This window comes from Puntigrus tetrazona, chromosome 17 (genome assembly GCF_018831695.1).
Source record: "Puntigrus tetrazona isolate hp1 chromosome 17, ASM1883169v1, whole genome shotgun sequence".
In the NCBI taxonomy this organism is placed as follows: Eukaryota; Metazoa; Chordata; class Actinopteri; order Cypriniformes; family Cyprinidae; genus Puntigrus; species Puntigrus tetrazona.
In genome coordinates this window covers 21,586,656-21,604,308 of record NC_056715.1, presented here as the reverse complement: position 1 = coordinate 21,604,308, position 17,653 = coordinate 21,586,656, and the positions used below count along the sequence as shown (strand labels likewise).

The following is a 17,653-nucleotide window of genomic DNA, read 5'->3' as shown; positions in this document are numbered from 1 at the left end:
CTGATGGGAAATTATTATTTGAATGTTAAAGGAAGGCGTTGCCAACATGGGGTTATTATTTCCATACATAAAAGATTATATTTAGCACTGTCAAATTTATAGTCGAAAATATCTGAGAGGAGATTATTGTTCTCTGATTGGTTATTCGTTGTCAGATGGCTTTATTATTTGGTGATTAAAATAAATACATACATACACATGCATAATTAACACTGTCAAAATTATACCCAATTATATTAATTATATATTGCACCCAATGCACAATTATAACTGATGGGTGATTGTTATTTTCTTGCCAAATGGCTTTATTATTTGGTGACAAATAAATAAAGAGTATAATAAACAAGTATAACAATTCAAAGTATAGATTTAATATTGGCAATATTACATTTGAAAATATCTAACTGTATCTGAGGGACAATTGTTATTTTTAATATTAAAGGAAGGCATTGCCAAACAGGTTTATTATTTGGTGATTAAAATACATCCATCCATATCTAGCCTACAACAATATATATAACACTGTCAAATTTATAATTGAAAATACACAACTATAACTGAGTGGAGATTATTTTTTCCATATTAAATGGATGTTTTGTTTAGTGGTTTATTTAATCATTTTCTATGCATTTTGCTTTAAAACAGGGTTAAATGAATTTCTTAATATGTGTTATCAAATATGCTTGTTACAATCAGGAGGGATTTTTTTGATTTTGCAGTTTAGCTGTGCTGAATTTCTTCATGTCTGTGAGAATCGGATTATTATTTAATATGTTCAAAGCCTGCTGAGAGCAAAAGAGTCTCTCTATCAAAGGGCTCTCTGCTCTCTGTTGGTTCAGCAGCATAGTTTTGCAAAGCCTTTTCCAACGAGCCGCAGACAATGAGACAGAACACAAACTGAATGAACACAAAGAACAAATATACATAAAAAGTATTTAGCGTCCTAAATGATGTTTACTGATCACGTCACTGTCATTTTAAATAGCATTACCTAAGCTATTTAAAAGTAAATAAATAAAACAAATATATTTGATTTATACAGCTGTATGTATGTATAAAACAAGTTATTATTTATGTATACGATTAGTATTTTACTTATTTTAAAATCATTTGAAAATTGCTTTTTTATGTCTATTTCGACAATAATACAGATCAAGCCGTACTTTTATTATGAAAAGTAAACCGGAAATTACCTATGTTGTCATACGTCGAGAGGCTGGAATCAGGAAGTGGACTTGTAATGTACTATTTTGATTGAGCTCGTCGCTGTTCAACTATCTAATTCACAAGTTCAAAAATGGGGCTTTTTGGAAAAACGCAAGAGAAACCGCCGAAGGACCTCGTAAGTGAAACGTCGAAGACAGCGGACGACGGTTTTTATTGAATGTTCCATTGTAAATAATAGCAGGCCTATAAATAGCTCGTTTGTCATACTTGTTGGTAACATGCTCTGTTACGTAATGTCATTTTAAAAAAAGCACTTTTAAAAGTTTGGTTAAATTCTGCGGTCTGTACGTGGGTTGTTTTAGAGATCCAAAACGATCAAATTCGCCTTTACCCGCCGGTGGGTAAAATCCAGTCACAACAGGTAGCTGATCTCAAACTATCTTCATCTCTTTTCCGTAGATCAACGAATGGTCTCTTAAAATCAGGAAAGAAATGAGGGTTATTGACAGACAGATTCGAGGTAAGGCCGTAATACACCAGCTATTGTTATTTCGACAAATTCGGTCTATTGTAACTAAATTGTTCAGTTCAGTAACTGTATTTAACAGAAGTTATACTAGTGTATATTGTATATTTTTCAAAAGATATTCAAAGAGAAGAGGAAAAGGTGAAGAGATCGATCAAAGATGCCGCAAAGAAGGGACAGAAAGATGTCTGCATCATCCTCGCCAAAGAGATGATTCACTCAAAGAAAGCTATCAACAAGTTGTACGCGTCTAAAGCCCAAATGAACTCCGTGCTGCTCAGTATGAAGAATCAGTTGGGTGAGTATAGTTTTTATTTAGAGACCCAGCAATGTGTTCCGTAAGCTCACTAAATTAATTAAATGGGCAAAAAATATGGCGCATACAGAAGTGCAACTACCCCATAACAATTTAGATTTTTGAATTTTATTGTCTGCACTCAATAATATGTTTAAAAAAGTGGAATCAATGTAATGAAAAGAACATTTTAAGCATGTGGGAGGATGAGTTACACATGGCAGATATACAAAGCCAAAGCATATGTTACTCATACATTTGTTCATTGGTTTCCCGTTACAGCTGTATTAAGAGTGGCAGGTGCCATGCAGAAGAGCACAGAGGTCATGAAGGCCATGCACAGCCTGGTTAAAATCCCAGAGATCCAAGCCACCATGAGAGAGCTCTCAAAAGAGATGATGAAGGTACGTGCATGAACACTTCTTCTAATCTTCTGCACAGAAATGTGTCTAATGCGGAGCGCTCACACTACACAGGCTGGAATCATAGAGGAGATGCTGGAGGACACGCTGGAAGGGATGGATGATGAGGAGGAAATGGAGGAAGCAGCAGAGGCCGAGGTCGACAAGATCCTCTTTGACATTACAGCTGGTAAGAAAAAGCGATTTGAAAGATTTAAAAATTACCTAAACTTGTCAGTCGGGTAAGAGAAAGTTACCTTGACTCATACAGTGGAAAATGTATGAATCTAATATTTCGTGACATTTTACATTAATACTGTTACATTTACACTTTTGGAAGTGAAAAACAAATTTTTTCAATTTCCAAAATTCACCGTGACTTCATATTTAGTGCTTTTTCACTGAAATAACTGTTTGTCTTAATAGTTATATACATTGAGGGTTTTTTTTGCTACATCTTTTATAGTTAAATATTTAATGCATTGTTTTAGCGTCATGTGTCAGTGTTATGTATTCACCTCAGCCTCTGGCAAAGATACTTATTTTGATTATACATGTAGCTTCGTCACTGCCACCTGCGCTTATTAATTTCATAAGGAGAAGTAATTGTCAGTAAGTTTGAAGTAAAAAATGATTGTATTAGAAAAAGAAAATTTCTTTCGTATGAAACATTCTCTATTGATACTTTTAGTACTTCATTAAGATGGTATATTAATATTACATCGGTTAAAGAGATATATGTCTATATGTATATGTTTTTATGGTAATAGTCGTGTTTTTGGACTGTATATTACACGTATATTGCATGTGATAGCCACATTTGCCATTTTTTTTGTTGTTTGGGGGGTTTTTTTTAACAAAGGCAATTTTATCACACTTTCTACTACACAATGGTTTTCATCATTATATATTTATGACGTGAACTATAGATGAAACTACTGCTTGTTTTGTTAACAGGTGCACTCGGAAAAGCTCCCAGCAAAGTCACGGATGCCCTGCCGGATCCAGTGCCGATTGGAGCCACGGCGGCCTCAGAAGGGGAAGAAGAAGAAGAAGAAGAAGACATCGAAGAGATGCAGTCCAGGCTAGCGGCCCTGAGGAGCTGAAGGACCTATGTTTTGTTTTTTTTTACTCTTCGGCTCTATAGGCATAGACAACATATCTTACTTCATCTGTAGCTTTTCTTACCCACTTCGGAACAGTTAATTTAGCACTAAATTCGGACTAAATTCAGATAAAATGAACAAAACAATATGAATAGTGGATATTGAAATGCCACGTACAATAAAGAACGGTGAATATTTAGTTGTTACGTGGTAGCAGGTGGATGGCTTATTTCAAATCATTCGCGTTTTACTTGAGCCCGCTTTATTTCTAGATATTCTGACTCCGCTCATGTTTAAGCTATGCCTATAGTTAAGCAGCTTGTCCTAGAATCTGTCGTGCAATTGGTGTCATATCGGTGTGGGTCGTAATCGTTTCGTCTCTGTTGTCGAATTTGCAGTTTTATCCCAAGACTCATTCCGGGCTCGGTGAATAGCTCTTTCCTACATCTGGAAAATTGCTTTTTACCGAGTAGGACAAATTCGTGGAAGCCATTACTTGTAAATCTTGTACAAATACTGAACATAAAGATATATCTGTTTGCATTGTTATTTTGTAAGTAAAGTTGTCGGAGGGTTATAAAAAAAAAAGGCTTTCGGAATAAAGCAGTGGTTGTGTTCGATAACTGACTGGCTTTTACACTCCAGGTGTTTCAGACTTTCGCCTTTCTGTCTTCGTTTCTGCTACTTTTGGATTTTTGTTATGGTGTGAATGCGCATTTATCTTTGTATGTCATTAATAATGAGTATTTTTTTGCTTTTAGACGACTGAAATGTCCCCCCTGATCACGGAAATAGCCGACAATGTTACAGTTTCTTCTGTGTTATATTTTAAGTTGAATATTTTAATATTGGTCAGTTTGCCACAACTCTTTAATATGACACGGCCAATTAATATCTGCTTATTTGGCATATTTTTTTTTTTTTTTTTATTACAGATTCAGGCTCATTATGTTGACTCTCTGATAATCTCCTGAATGAACCAAACTTCAGATCTTTGCTGTTTCAGAAAAAAACATTCGCATCTGCGCAAACCTGTGTTTTGTATATTGGAAAAATATGTTGATAACAACACTAATAAAATTTTACAGGCAAAAGAAGTATGTTTCACAGCACTGATGAAACCAATGCTTTAAACTGTTATAACCGAGCACCGCATTAGGGTTTTTACAGTAACCTGCTGGAGGTTATTAACTGCTTTAGCGGGGTCCTTTGGGATTCTCAGAGGGTTATTTTACTTCCCTCGGTCTCTCTCCTTTTGACACCTTCTCTGTTAACTCATCCACCGCTTTGTGAAGGAAATCTGATCTTTTGAGGGAATCTAGGTTACTTCTCTATAGAAGCTCTGTTTATTTCACAAAGACAGACGTCTCGGCTCGAATAACCGAGTTTACTATAACCGTACGATTCAAAAGGAATGCTTTTGCAGCTTGCGGTCAAACGATTTATTCTATACGCTATAAACCTTACGAGCTTTCTAGTCAGGTAGCGTTTTTATGCATCATGTGACAAGAGCCGTCCACCTCAACAGCCTTTGAGCGCGCGAAAATGCTGCCTGGTTAAGCAGCTCGTTGGGTTTTTAAACCGTTCCAGTTGCTTTTGGGTCGCGTCTTATTTTTGTCCGTTACGTTTATTATTTTTGCCCGTTATCTATAACCCACATGTTCGCGGCAGAGCGCCTGCGCAGACGCGTCTGTCAAACGATAAACGCCGACAACAGTCTCGAAGGAAACTCCTCCCTGTTGACAGCACGCCGCTCTCATAGCGCAATGGTCTCCTGGATTATTTCTAGGCTTGTGGTGTAAGTCTTTATTCTGCTCTTGTAAATAGTTTCCATCGGGCTGCATGAAAATCCAGTGCTCATATGTATATATTGTTTTTCTGTTTCTGTAACGCGAGCGCGCAGGGGTTTCTGGGGCACCTCTTAATTCTGGGCTGAATGAAATCACATATGGTTATGTATCGGGCCCGATTCGTCATGGTTATAGTCTTTTGGCGATTTTGTTTACATGTCGAAAGGCCGTTACAAAGGTTACCTTGGGTTACTGTACGCCTGCGAGCTAATGGATATTGATGGTTCTCCAAAATGAGAATCTGACACCAGGTGACTCGGTGAATTATGTAGGATATGGCTCGGCTTTTTGGAGCAATTCGTTTTATGTAACACTTTCACTTGAATCTTGGAAATATTGGGAACGCGCGATATAGGGTTAATATCGAGTCATTGTTTGGAGTCGCGCATACAGTAAAGCAGGTCTTTGATGTGCCGTAAAGACAATGGCATGGTCAAGCAGCTGATGCGTTTTCCACTATTCGCTTTATTTTTCACTATCGCTATTTTTGATTGACGAGCGCACTTAGGAGTATTCCCAAATGGCTGTTAATTTTTTTTAACGCTTCAGTCAGTTCTCTCGCCGTGCGTGCAAAATCTCTAAATAGCCGTTCGATTCGTTTTGGATCGCGATATCCGATGACATCGCGTTTGCCAACACTTGCGCTGTAAACTAGCTGTGCGAAGGGTCTAAAAATAGACAACAAACCGGCGTTTTTTGGCTCGGCGTGCCCTAGATAGTGTGCGGTGGACTCTGTTTAGTCGGGAATGTTTTGTTTTGAGGGCTCTGGATCGGGTTTGCGGGTCGGTCATTTGATCGGGTCAGAGGCGCAGCTGTTGCTGGGCTCGGAGAAAGAGGGGACACTTGGGATAGTGCTAAACCGAAATGCTTAAACGCAGGTGCAGGTCGCTTCTTCTGTTTATCTGGCACTTTCCAATCACCCGTTTTACCCACATCGTTCCCGTCCCACTTGCTTCTGATCTTTCCTTTGCGCCCTTGACCAGCCTTCACTTGTGGGGTCTATTTTTATCGAGCATGCAGAATGTAAACCTGGAACATAAGCGGGGTCGTGCCGATATGTCGCCTGTTTACGTGCGACGGCGGCGTTACAATAGGCACGAACTGAAAGAATAATGTTCTGGGCTGAGTAAATCAGACTAGGGGCCTGCTAAAGGGCCGTTATCTCAGATATCAATAATGGAAAGGGAGTGGAGCGGTTTCCTTTCGGGGGAAGTGGCGGGCCTAGATGGGAATTATTAGGGGCCGCTGTTATGTCATTTTGTCACACTACTTGTCTGTCATTTCTGTGACAAATAAACATCAACTTTAACTGTTTTCTGTCGAGATTTCAGGATAAAAAGCATTTGCGGGGTGGTGAGACTGGGTTACTTGTTATGGCAGAAAACATTTTTTTGACATAAATGTATTATTGAATATCAGTAACCCGCTGGTATTGGCCAGGAAAACAAATCTAATCAGTTAAATAAATACATTAAATTCTATAGCAGGACGTGAGGGGTATACGCTATTTGGGGTAAGTTGTCACGGATGGAACTTGCTGTTTATTTACGCTGTTCTGTGAACAAAATACATTTGATATTTCAAATGACAAGAAAATATTAAGTAATCGCCAAAACGCCTTACAATAAGCTTCATCAGTTAACAGCATTAGTTAACATGAACAATACATCTACAGCACTTATTAATCTTTGTCGATGCTATGTTCAGCATTTACCAGTGCGTAATTAATATCACAAGTTGTGTTTGTTAAAATTAGTTAATGCAATGTGAGCTAACATGAATGAATGGTTGTATTTTTTGTTGACTAATTTTAACAAAGATTAATAAATGCTGCAATAAATGCATTGTTCATTGTTTGTTTATTTTAGTTAATGCATTACATAGTTAATGCAATAACAAATGGCACCTTACTGTAAAGTTTTAACAGGTAAGCAATAAATAGAATTTGACATAACTATTTTTGAATTATTGTATCGCATAACTACATGTATTATAAGCTATTTATAGTACTTGCTGATGTATTCATTAAACAACAAAAAGGCAATACACTGTTGTTTGGCCAACAGAAATTATAATTGATGAAATAACATATTTTTAAAATACATTTAAGTGTCAAATGCATTTGTTTTGAAAAAACTATCAAATTGTCCTCTTGTTTGCCATTTTCACAGGCTTGTGTTTGGTACCCTCTACCCGGCGTACTCCTCGTATAAAGCTGTTAAATCGAAAGATGTGAGAGAATATGTGAGTACAGCTCTAATATATTTCCATCAGTTGAGTTCATGAACCTCATCGTTTGCTGATTCTGTAAACTGTTTCAAACAGGTGAAATGGATGATGTACTGGATAATATTTGCACTTTTTACTACAGTTGAAGTGATTACTGATATCTTTTTGTGCTGGTAAGTACAATGTGCCATTGCTTTCATCATATCCTTTTGTTAAAAATTACTCATATTTTTATTTCTGCTGATGCATGTGGGTGGTAACCAGCATGACATATGAGTGTATGATTGTCTTTTATTGCTTTTGAAGGCTCCCATTCTACTATGAGCTCAAAATCGCCTTTGTGGTGTGGTTACTTTCCCCGTACACAAAGGGATCCAGTGTGCTGTATAGAAAATTTGTCCACCCTACACTGTCCTCTAAGGAGAAGGTAAAGTATTTGATGTGATTTATTTTTATCCTGTCTAGGCTGGAAAAAAATATTCAAAGACACTATAGTTCAGAGCTTTTGCCAATACATAGCCTTAACGTTATGGAAGCCCGTTTCTGCCACTGCATTTGAAAAAAAAGAAAGGTTATTGCCATTTTTTATTTCACAATTATGACTTTTTTCTCAGAATTGCAAGATACAAGCTCTCGATTTTGCCTTTTTTTCGTAGAATTGAGAGATAACTCATAATTGCAAGTTATAAAGTCATCTAAAGTTGCAATTACGAAAAAAAAGTCACAATTGCATGATATAAACTCGCAATTGTGAGTTATAAAGTCCGATTTTGAGCGAAAAAAGCTTATTCCTCTTAATTCTGACTTTGTACCTCTTAATTCTGTATATATATATATATATATATATATATATATATATATATATATATATATATATATATATATATATATATATATATATATATATACACACACACATATATATATGTTATGACTTTATATCTCTCAATACTTGAGAAAGAGATAAAAAAAAGTTACAATAACCTTTTTTTTGGTTTTTTATTCAGGGGTGGAAATGGGCTTCCATATAATACAATTTTTAATATTTTAATCATTATCATATCGTCCTTCATCATTAGTTATGAATAATCTCAGCAGAGTTTTATAATGCTAAGAAACTGAATTGTGGAGTTCAGGAGGAAGAGCATTTGACTCCTTTTCCTGTAACCTTTTTGAGTTGATTTCCCTGGTTGACCGAGGATGAGCGGTGTTAAGGAAACGGTACTGTTATTTTCCACAGTCTTTCCTCTGCTTTTTATTCTTAGGGCAGGAAATTCGTCAGGAGTACACACTAAGGGCAAATGGATATGACAAATACAAAACATGTATTACAAAGAGAAAACAGAAACTGACAAAATGCTGTTAAAAAATGATGTTGATCTAAAACCGACTGAAACAGTGCCATTCTTCATACAGCTGCTTTGAAATATTCTTTATGACTCTTTCGCAGGACATCGATGAATACCTTTGCCAAGCAAAAGATAAAAGCTACGACACCCTGATGCATTTTGGAAGGAAAGGCCTGAATGTGGCGGCAACAGCTGCAGTAATGGCTGCCACTAAGGTAGTAATCTAATACTGCTAGAGGAAATGGCACTTTCCATGAAAATGGAAACCAAAAATGACCTAAATATGCTAAATGTGCATGTAGATTTGAGTGGTTTTATTTAAGCCTGTAAATTCATTTTGTCAATAAACAATAAACAAACATATTGAATGCATAAATAAAATAACAAAATGCAAACAAATAAAATTGTAACAGCTAAATTAAGCTATGTCTCAGTAAAGCCTAGCTACTTTGGTGCAAAGTTGGGACAATATTGGTTTGTAGATATAAATTAGAGGAAAATATTAATTTGATGTTTTTTTTCCTACAATAAATTTGGTGACAGGGTTGAATAGTCGAGCATGACAAATGCAATTACAATTCATATTTTTTAGACATGTGGCAGAACGATTCTGCAGCTAAAATAATCTGAATAGCAATTAAGATGTCAAAACTAGGATTTAAATTTTTAGGCTTGATATGTTTATCCAGTAGTTCTAACTCCAAAGAATCATTCTGATATATCAAATTTGAATGTAGTTTACGTATCCCGTATATGACTGGTTGTTAGTTTATTTCAGATAATACGTTTCTTTTGAAGTTAATATTTAATGCATACATGCCTTATTGTAATGTAAGCAGACGGCGTGAGCAAAACATGCTTCCACGTCTTCGGGGTAATTTTGTATAAACAAAACAGATTGCTGATGACACTCCAAAGCACAGCATGACAGTATTTAGACCATCTTAAGGAGTTCCATCTGACTCTCCGTGTTCTCGATCCAGGGCCAGGGCGTTCTCTCCGAGCGACTCCGCAGCTTCAGCATGCAGGACCTGTCGTCCTTCCAGGCAGAGGGCCAAGCAAAGAATGCAAGTTCTGTAACTACTCAACCTGCAGCCGCACAACAAAGAACACGCACCATGATGCGCAGCAAATCAGAGACTGGTTACAGCAAGGGTAAGCAACGCCAAACCCAATGATCAGTGCTGCATGTCTCCTAACCCTTGGAAGAAGATCCTACCAATCAGATTGCCGCTAATCCTGTTTGGTTTAGCCGCTTCTCTCAATCATCCTTTACGCGCAATTAATTCTTAACTCGAGCCTTTGCAGCCCTGCCAGTGGTTTGGGTAAATGTTTGATTAGGAAATTGTTTATTATTCTCTAGTCTTTACCCGTTACGCATTAACTGTGAGTCAGCGAAAGGATAATAGAAGCATGTATTTCTCTTATAATATAGTTCAGCTGGAAAAAAGCAAGTTCTATCAAAGTCATGTCGGTTCAAACCCATATGAGTTTCTTTACAAATATTTGGCAGAATGTTCCTGTTGATCGTTTCCGTGCTCTTTAAGTGCATGACGTTGGTTGTTCAAAAATGCTTCAAAATGTTGTAGAAAAAGATCCCACACAAATTGTTTGCAACATTCCAAGAGCTTTGTAGTCACGCAATGGCTTAAGGAGCAGAATGAAATTGTCGCCCCCACTCTAGCTCTCAAATCTCATTTATATCCTCACACATTCACATATGGCAAATAAGGGCAAACTGTGCCATCTTAAACCTGTTTTTAAGCCTGTGTGTGTGTGTGTGTTTTATTCACTTTCTATTCACTTGAGATAAATGCAAAATAACTGGTAGGAAATTCTGCTAAAGCTCTTCTTTTTTGTTCCTCAGCTAAAAGAAAGTCATATGAGTTTGGAACTTTTCTTTAAAATAAGCATTGTCTTCATTCATTCAGCCATATTGTGTCTGCCAACCATTCATCAATAACAACTAAATAACAAGACGTGAGGCCTGTTCACACCAGGAGCGATATGTTTTAATGCAGGGGGGGGTTACATTGCACGCTGCACTGCATGGCCTGGTACAATAAGATAACTAAGGAACAATGAGGAGTGATTGACCTTGGCAAATCTAGATTCAGCTGATGAATGCTAAATACATTGACAGCCTATCAAAATCCATCCGACTGCACAAAGCTGGAGCATTAATAAGTGGAACTTAGCTTATAACAGAACGTTATGATCCGCTGGTGTTTACTCCTAATATAATTATCAGTCTCTGTGTGAATGGGCCTCTTTTAAAGCCGGTAAAATAAGTATTGAATGCATCACCATTTTTCAAAGAAAATGTATGTCTGAAGATGCTGCTAACATGACATTTTCATCATATGTGGATAACAACCGAATACATAAATGCATACAAATAAGTTGAGAAATTAATTTTGTATAATAAAATGGAATGGCTGAGGAAAAGGTGTTGCACTACTGAAATGTATTTAATACTCTGTTAATTATGATGGCTTGAAGACAGATGTGATTTTGGCCCATTCTTCCACACAAACAGTCTTCAAATCTTGAAGGAAATGTGGGCCTCTTTTCTATTTCCTATTGGATTGAAGTCAGGTGATTGGCCGGGCCATTCTAGCAGCTTCATTTTCTTTCTCTGAAACCATTAAGAGTTTCCTTGGGTGTGTTTGCAGTCATTGTCGGAAATGTCCACCATCGTTTCATCTTCATCATCCTGGTATTGGGACTGAACCAACTACTATTAATTTCCAGTGAGGGGATGCAGGATTGCTTTCTAATTCCTGATATATTTCTGCTAGTGTCTTGGCTTTCCAAAGCTTTTTGCACCTCCCTTTCTTTATGTGTTCAATATCATTTTGTTTTATTATCCATATGGATTACTTGGGTTGTTAAAGACATCTGGTGAAAATTTCATGTCAGCAACACCTTTTATTTTCTGAGAAAAATGGTGACGCATTCATGACTTATTTTACCCGTGATATATTTTCCACTATTACAAGTGATTAACTTTCCTTTTCCAGTTACACATGTGAAAACGCACATTAATTATCTCAGTCCTGAGGAGAACGAAGTTGTTTTCCCCTGCACTAATCATTTTTAGCAGAATAGTCCTTTACACAGTGTCAAAACTAACTATAGTAACCAAACAGTTACTGTCATTCAGCTTTATGACATCTATAGTGAATAACACATAAAAATGCTTGGCTCAACATTAAATATATTCAGAGGAGAGAGTATAAGTGCAGTTGGAGTCATAATTTGTGTTTTGATGTGCTGTTGTAATGGTACAGGCCATGATTTTGACATGACTGAATATGAGATGTTGAACTTGGAGCAATATGCCCCCATTGATCCTCCTGGTCCGCTGACTCCCACACCTGCCCCGGCCCCATCCCAGCCCACTCTGCCTGAGCCTGAGCCCACGACTCCACTGCTTTCTCCTCCTGAGTCCATCCAGAATAAATCCACAACCCAACCGACAGCCTCAGAGGAGCCTGAGGAGAAGGAGGATTTTGCCTCTGCTTCAGTCCAATTCAGATTTAAGAGGCGTGCCCCCGAGGTACCCCTTTTTTCTAACGGTTAGCTGTTGACTTGCCTGGCTGCTGTGTTGTGACTAACCCGCTTAAATCACTAACGATGCCGCTGTTTACCGGCTAGAGTCAGCTAAGTGAGTCTGACACTCTCACCTCCGGTCACGACTAGCGTTCGGTTACGGTGAGTCATAGGAGAGACGTGGCGGTCTAAAATGGCAGGGAAAGATGATTCAAGACTCTCTGATGGACGAGAGACATCGTTACACAAGTGTACGTGTTTATAAGATAAATATAAGACTTATTCTCCCAAAAGGTCAGGTTTGGAAATGCTAGCTAGCTGACAAATTCTTGTTATTGAATAACTTTTTGTTATTGTCTCCTATTATCGATCCTCTTTGCTGGTAAAAGGATCTTTATAGTGGAAAAAAAAGGTTGTTTGGATTATGAAAATGTCAAAGAATAAAAAAGAAGCATTCACTGAGATTAGCTGAAATGTTATAGTATCACTACGAAAAGCCCTTTTTGGTTTTTAAGACTGTTAGAGTCATGATTGATCTATAAATCTGTATTTTTATTGGTAAAACTGTTTATTTCATGAGAATTATTGCACTTTCATACAAGTACGAATCAAGAGAAAGTCAACTTGCATGGTTTGTTAGCAGATTTAGTCACAGTAAACGGTGCGATTGACTACATGAAAGAAAACAGACTGTATTATACTGTTATTTAAGTAGAATATCCAGTGCATGTGCACATGGTTGCCAGGTTGGGAAGCTTAAGTAAACCACTGGGTGGAAGATTTACCAATTTAAAAGAAAAACTTGTTTCAGGAGAAATAATAATAACAGTATTTTTCGTATTGCATTTGATTATGCTTAATAAATGGAAAGAAGCTAGATTAAATCATGCTACTTCTTCAGAAGCTGTCAGCCATGATCGGAATTAAATGGGATTGGATTTCAGTTGTAGATGCTGCCCTGTAAAGATTTGAGATGCCTTAAACAAACCTCAGTGCACCTAAGATTAAGATTTGTTGACTTGCGTAATGCTGGAAAAGCTACACAGACATCTCTCAAAGCCATGATGTTCACTGTAATTGTCTATAAATGGAGAAAGTTCAGCACTGTAATATTTCTTTAGAGTGAGTGTCCTGTATCAATGCCAGAATGTCATACTTTAATTCGTTTTCGATATTCTTAGTTTAGATCATACTGCTGACTTTTACAGATGTGTGGAAGGACGAGAGCAGCATCTAAACACACACACACACACACACACACTAAAAGATTTAGAAGAAATCTCAACATGCGTGTGTAGGAGCACTTACAGGACTCACAATTATAATTTTGTAATTGTGATTTTATATCGGAATATGTAGACTATTTCTTGTATTTGTGATTATATTTCTCCTTATTGCGTCTCATTATTACCTTTTCACAACATTTCTTTCAATGACTCAATGATTTTGTATGCCGCCATGAATTTATTTGTAATTGTGAATATTCTGTAATTGCAGTTTTATATTTCACAACTGCATATTTGTTTCATCCTTGGATATCGAAAACTTGAATTCCTGTCATTTGGATTATATCCCACAATCTGGATTTTATTTCGTGTAATGTGAGTTTGATATATAATTGCATATTTCTTGTAATTTCAACTTTTAATTCTTGAAATTGTGACTATATCCCACAACTTTGACCGTATTTCTTGTTTGTTATATAATTACAAAATCGTTCTTTTAATGTCATCTTTAATTATTGTGATTTTTAATAGGATTTCTTGTAATTGCAACTTCTCAATTCAATTCTTGTAATTGCAAATTCTTCTCAATTGCAATATCGTAATTGGAATTGGACTTAATTTCTTGTAATCTCGCAATCACTCAATTCTGGCTTTATATATCACAAGTGATTTTTATACTATGGTTACACCGAATCACAACAGCTTGAGGCTGTCTACACTAAACCTGTCAAAGCAAAAGTTTCAAATGCATTTTGTCCTATTGCCTGTAGAAGCGCGAGTGTATAAAGTATGTCAGAAATACAATGGGCATTTACTGTCTGCGTCTCTTCCAAAGTGGAGAGTGTCATTGATTATAATGGGTTTAATCACATTTCGTTGCATTGCTTTGTGAGAAATATATGGACGCCCGTTTCCACCACTGAATAAAAAATGAAAAAGGTTATTGTGACTTTTTATTTAAATTTTAAGATATAAAGTCGCAATTCGGACTTTTTATCTCAAAATTGTGACCATGCAAGTTTGTATCTCACAATTCTGAGAAAAAAGTCTGAAAAAATTATTCAGTGGCGGAAACAGGCTTCCGTAGAAATTGCTTCCACTGATTGATAATGCTTAATATTTGATTTTGTTTTGCTTTGTTTTGTGTGTACCTCGTTTTATTCTTTTTACGACCCAAAGCTAGCGGATCGGTTTAACCATACCACAAATTACAACCAACCTAACTGACTAAAAACAGGCCTTCGCACACATAGCATTTTAAGTAACGCTTTCTCAAATCGTGTGTTTTGTCTTTCCTTAGACACGTGGCAGAAATATACATGCCCTTGGTCATACTGACCTGATCATGTGATCATGTTTATTTGTGAACAGTAAACATGAAGTGTGCATCGCTCCCTGATCTGACTTTCTAGGTCCGCTGATTGACTTGTCCATTTTTACTAGCTCTCACGTGCCTCTTCTTTGTCTCTCAGCCTCCTCCTAGAACCCTAAGACCCGTCACCAGATCCAGATCAAAGAACGCCCTCTCTTCGGACACTGAAGCCATGTGACTGTGCGTATGCTCCGGGAGCGCTTTAGCCGTCTCACCTGCAACGTGAGGAGATGCAACAAGAGAAGACAGAGAGAGAGAGAGAGAAAAAAAAAAGGAATGCAGCCAAAATGTTCAAATATTCAAAAGCAACCTTGCTCTGTAATGAGGTAACCAAAGCGATGCGCAACCTTTCGCTTCTGATCTTTGACACTCAAGGGGGGAGGGGATTCATTTAGGTAACGCGTTCGTGTACATAACTGCTGCTCCGAGGCTCTTTGGGAGGTTATTAAACTTGTTTTGTACATATTTCTGATACGTTCGAGTGTAGACTGTTTGATTTTGGGAGAAACAAACGCATGCATGTCCCAACCATAATCACCGCACACATAATACTTACAGTCTATGAGCATACTTTATTTTTAAGGGGGACTACGCTCACTTTGGGTCGCCCAGAGCCCCCTCGACAACTACTGAGTAGCAAGGAGTTTCCAAATCAAACAGTAGTTCATAGCGAAAAAGTGATGCGCTGGGTGTATTTGACTGCATTTATTTCATAAATGTGCAAAGGGTCATCTGTACAGAGGGAGTTTGTAGTTGTACCAAAAAAAGGTGTTTATCACGATACCTGACGTGATTTAAAATAGACGGACAAAGTGCAATGGATTTAAATAGTTCAGCTATAAACTTCAAATATCGTGCCGTAAGTTCAAATATATATATCAAGTTAATCAATAACCATCTTGTTGCACTAGAAACTTTCCTAGACACAAAGAGGTAATAGGTAGATATTTGTTTTCGGTCATTATTATTTTACTTTATTAATTATTAGGCATATGTACAGTATTTTTTATCGTTTCAAAACTCCGCACTGATTGATCAACGCGTATTTTGAAGTAATTGTAATATTTTCTGTTATTTCCTCGCCGGCTTCTTAAACGTCCTAGGTTGCTCGATGTCGCATGTATTCACTTTGACATTTTGAATGTGGCTCACATTTTTGGCCTCCACCATCTGAACGCGTTCAGTATTACAGTACCTTATCAGAGGCGAGCAGGCGTCGGTGGCGATTTGGTACAAAACAAAGCGGGTCCTTCGGTCGGCGTAGTCGTTTTACTTTTGTAGCAGTCGCACATTTACTCACGAGGAGAAACACATGTCTGAAAACACTGTGCAGTTACACTAGCATGCATCGCGGAGAAACGCAGGAGCTATCAAAACACATAGCTGAATCTTAGAACATTCTATATTTAGAAAGCTTTTCACCATGCGTTTTATACTGTGAAAACGATGACAATCTTAATCTCATAAACACGCCGATTTTAGGTATTTGGTTAAATGGTTATATCAAACTCCGCTGACAAAATAACTGGCTCAGGAACCGTTTTTGTCCTTTTGTCACAATTTCATTTAGACTCGGGATTACATTATCTAAAAAAAAAAAGTCATTGGAATAGCGATGGACTTCTTTTAGTTGGCTTTGTTTTTTTCCCAGTATGCAGCATTTCCTCTCTGTGAAATGGTATGACTTTAAAGTGCTCTGTATGAACCACATTTGGCCTTCTACAGCATATAAAAACATCTGACTGTTGCTTCTTTGAATATTCAGGTCATTAAAGGCACATTTGAAATTTCATACCATGCAAAAAGTGGTTTCGTTGTGGATTTAGGTGTTCTTTCATTCAGCTATTTATGAACTTAATCGATTTTAATATCAACAAAAATCCGGATTATCAATTTTCAAATACGAAAGAGACATTACATGTGCATGCTTAATCATATCAAATGAAGATGCGTTTTTAAATTCAGGGGCTTGATTAGAGGCTGCGCCTTTAAAGACTAGAGAAGTCCCGGCTCTCTGTTAAAACCATTTAAAATTGAACTGTATTTTTGAGTTGTTTGTGCAGATTAGGTTGTTCAGATTAGTCAAAGTGTCTTTTCACTATCCTCTTAAAACATAACGGCTTGCAGCGTCTCCATGAATGAAGGAGAAGAAAAAAAAAAAAGCATTTCCATATTCCACAGCTGTCATGTCTGGCAGGCCAGAATATACTGTCTCTCATTCTTCAAGTCCTTAATTGAATAAATCTTGAGTGATAAAGACAGAAGTTGATGTTAAAGATTGATATGACCTCTGTAAAAAAAAAAATAATGTATTGGCATTCAACAATTAAAAGGTGAATGTGAAACAAGTCTTGTGAGTTATTTAATCTACAAAATACTATATGAACTTTAATCTCCGTCAATGATACAGTCTAAGTAATACAAATACAATAGATTAATTGTATAAATGTTATTTATAATTACTGTAATTATATATTTTTCTTATTTTTTGCAGTAAATTAGTTTTAGCTAATAGTTGGACAACTGCAAAAAATGAATGAAGTACATAATGAGTTAATTCATGGTTATGAACTTTCA

At 36.8% G+C, this 17,653-nt stretch overlaps 2 protein-coding genes across 2 annotated transcripts; both read left to right on the top strand.

Annotated features, from left to right (window-relative positions):
• Positions 1-1,186: 1,186 nt before the first annotated feature.
• chmp3 (charged multivesicular body protein 3) lies at positions 1,187-4,592 on the top strand. The gene is made up of 6 exons (XM_043262199.1): positions 1,187-1,342; positions 1,627-1,687; positions 1,812-1,991; positions 2,271-2,392; positions 2,465-2,579; positions 3,347-4,592. Exons 1-6 carry the CDS (start codon positions 1,298-1,300, stop codon positions 3,493-3,495), a joined length of 672 nt encoding a protein of 223 aa, XP_043118134.1. The 5' UTR covers positions 1,187-1,297; the 3' UTR covers positions 3,496-4,592.
• A 127-nt stretch (positions 4,593-4,719) lies between these two features.
• reep1 (receptor accessory protein 1) lies at positions 4,720-17,421 on the top strand. Its single transcript, XM_043262197.1, has 8 exons — positions 4,720-5,293; positions 7,517-7,589; positions 7,671-7,747; positions 7,881-8,001; positions 9,025-9,138; positions 9,907-10,078; positions 12,217-12,485; positions 15,177-17,421. The coding sequence occupies exons 1-8, from the start codon at positions 5,154-5,156 to the stop codon at positions 15,252-15,254; spliced, it is 1,044 nt and encodes a 347-aa protein (XP_043118132.1). The 5' UTR covers positions 4,720-5,153; the 3' UTR covers positions 15,255-17,421.
• The last annotated feature ends 232 nt before the right edge of the window (positions 17,422-17,653 follow it).

Excerpts from the sequence above, each read along its gene's own strand:
- reep1 (XM_043262197.1), top strand. The coding sequence starts at position 5,154 with ATGTTCGCGGCAGAGCGCCTGCGCAGACGCGTCTGTCAAACGATAAAC. Across the intron at positions 7,748-7,880 it reads ACTGATATCTTTTTGTGCTG|GCTCCCATTCTACTATGAGC; the intron begins GTAAGTACAATG and ends TTGCTTTTGAAG. Across the intron at positions 9,139-9,906 it reads CAGTAATGGCTGCCACTAAG|GGCCAGGGCGTTCTCTCCGA; the intron begins GTAGTAATCTAA and ends TTCTCGATCCAG.
- chmp3 (XM_043262199.1), top strand. The coding sequence starts at position 1,298 with ATGGGGCTTTTTGGAAAAACGCAAGAGAAACCGCCGAAGGACCTC. Across the intron at positions 1,992-2,270 it reads CAGTATGAAGAATCAGTTGG|CTGTATTAAGAGTGGCAGGT; the intron begins GTGAGTATAGTT and ends TTCCCGTTACAG. Across the intron at positions 2,393-2,464 it reads TCTCAAAAGAGATGATGAAG|GCTGGAATCATAGAGGAGAT; the intron begins GTACGTGCATGA and ends CACACTACACAG.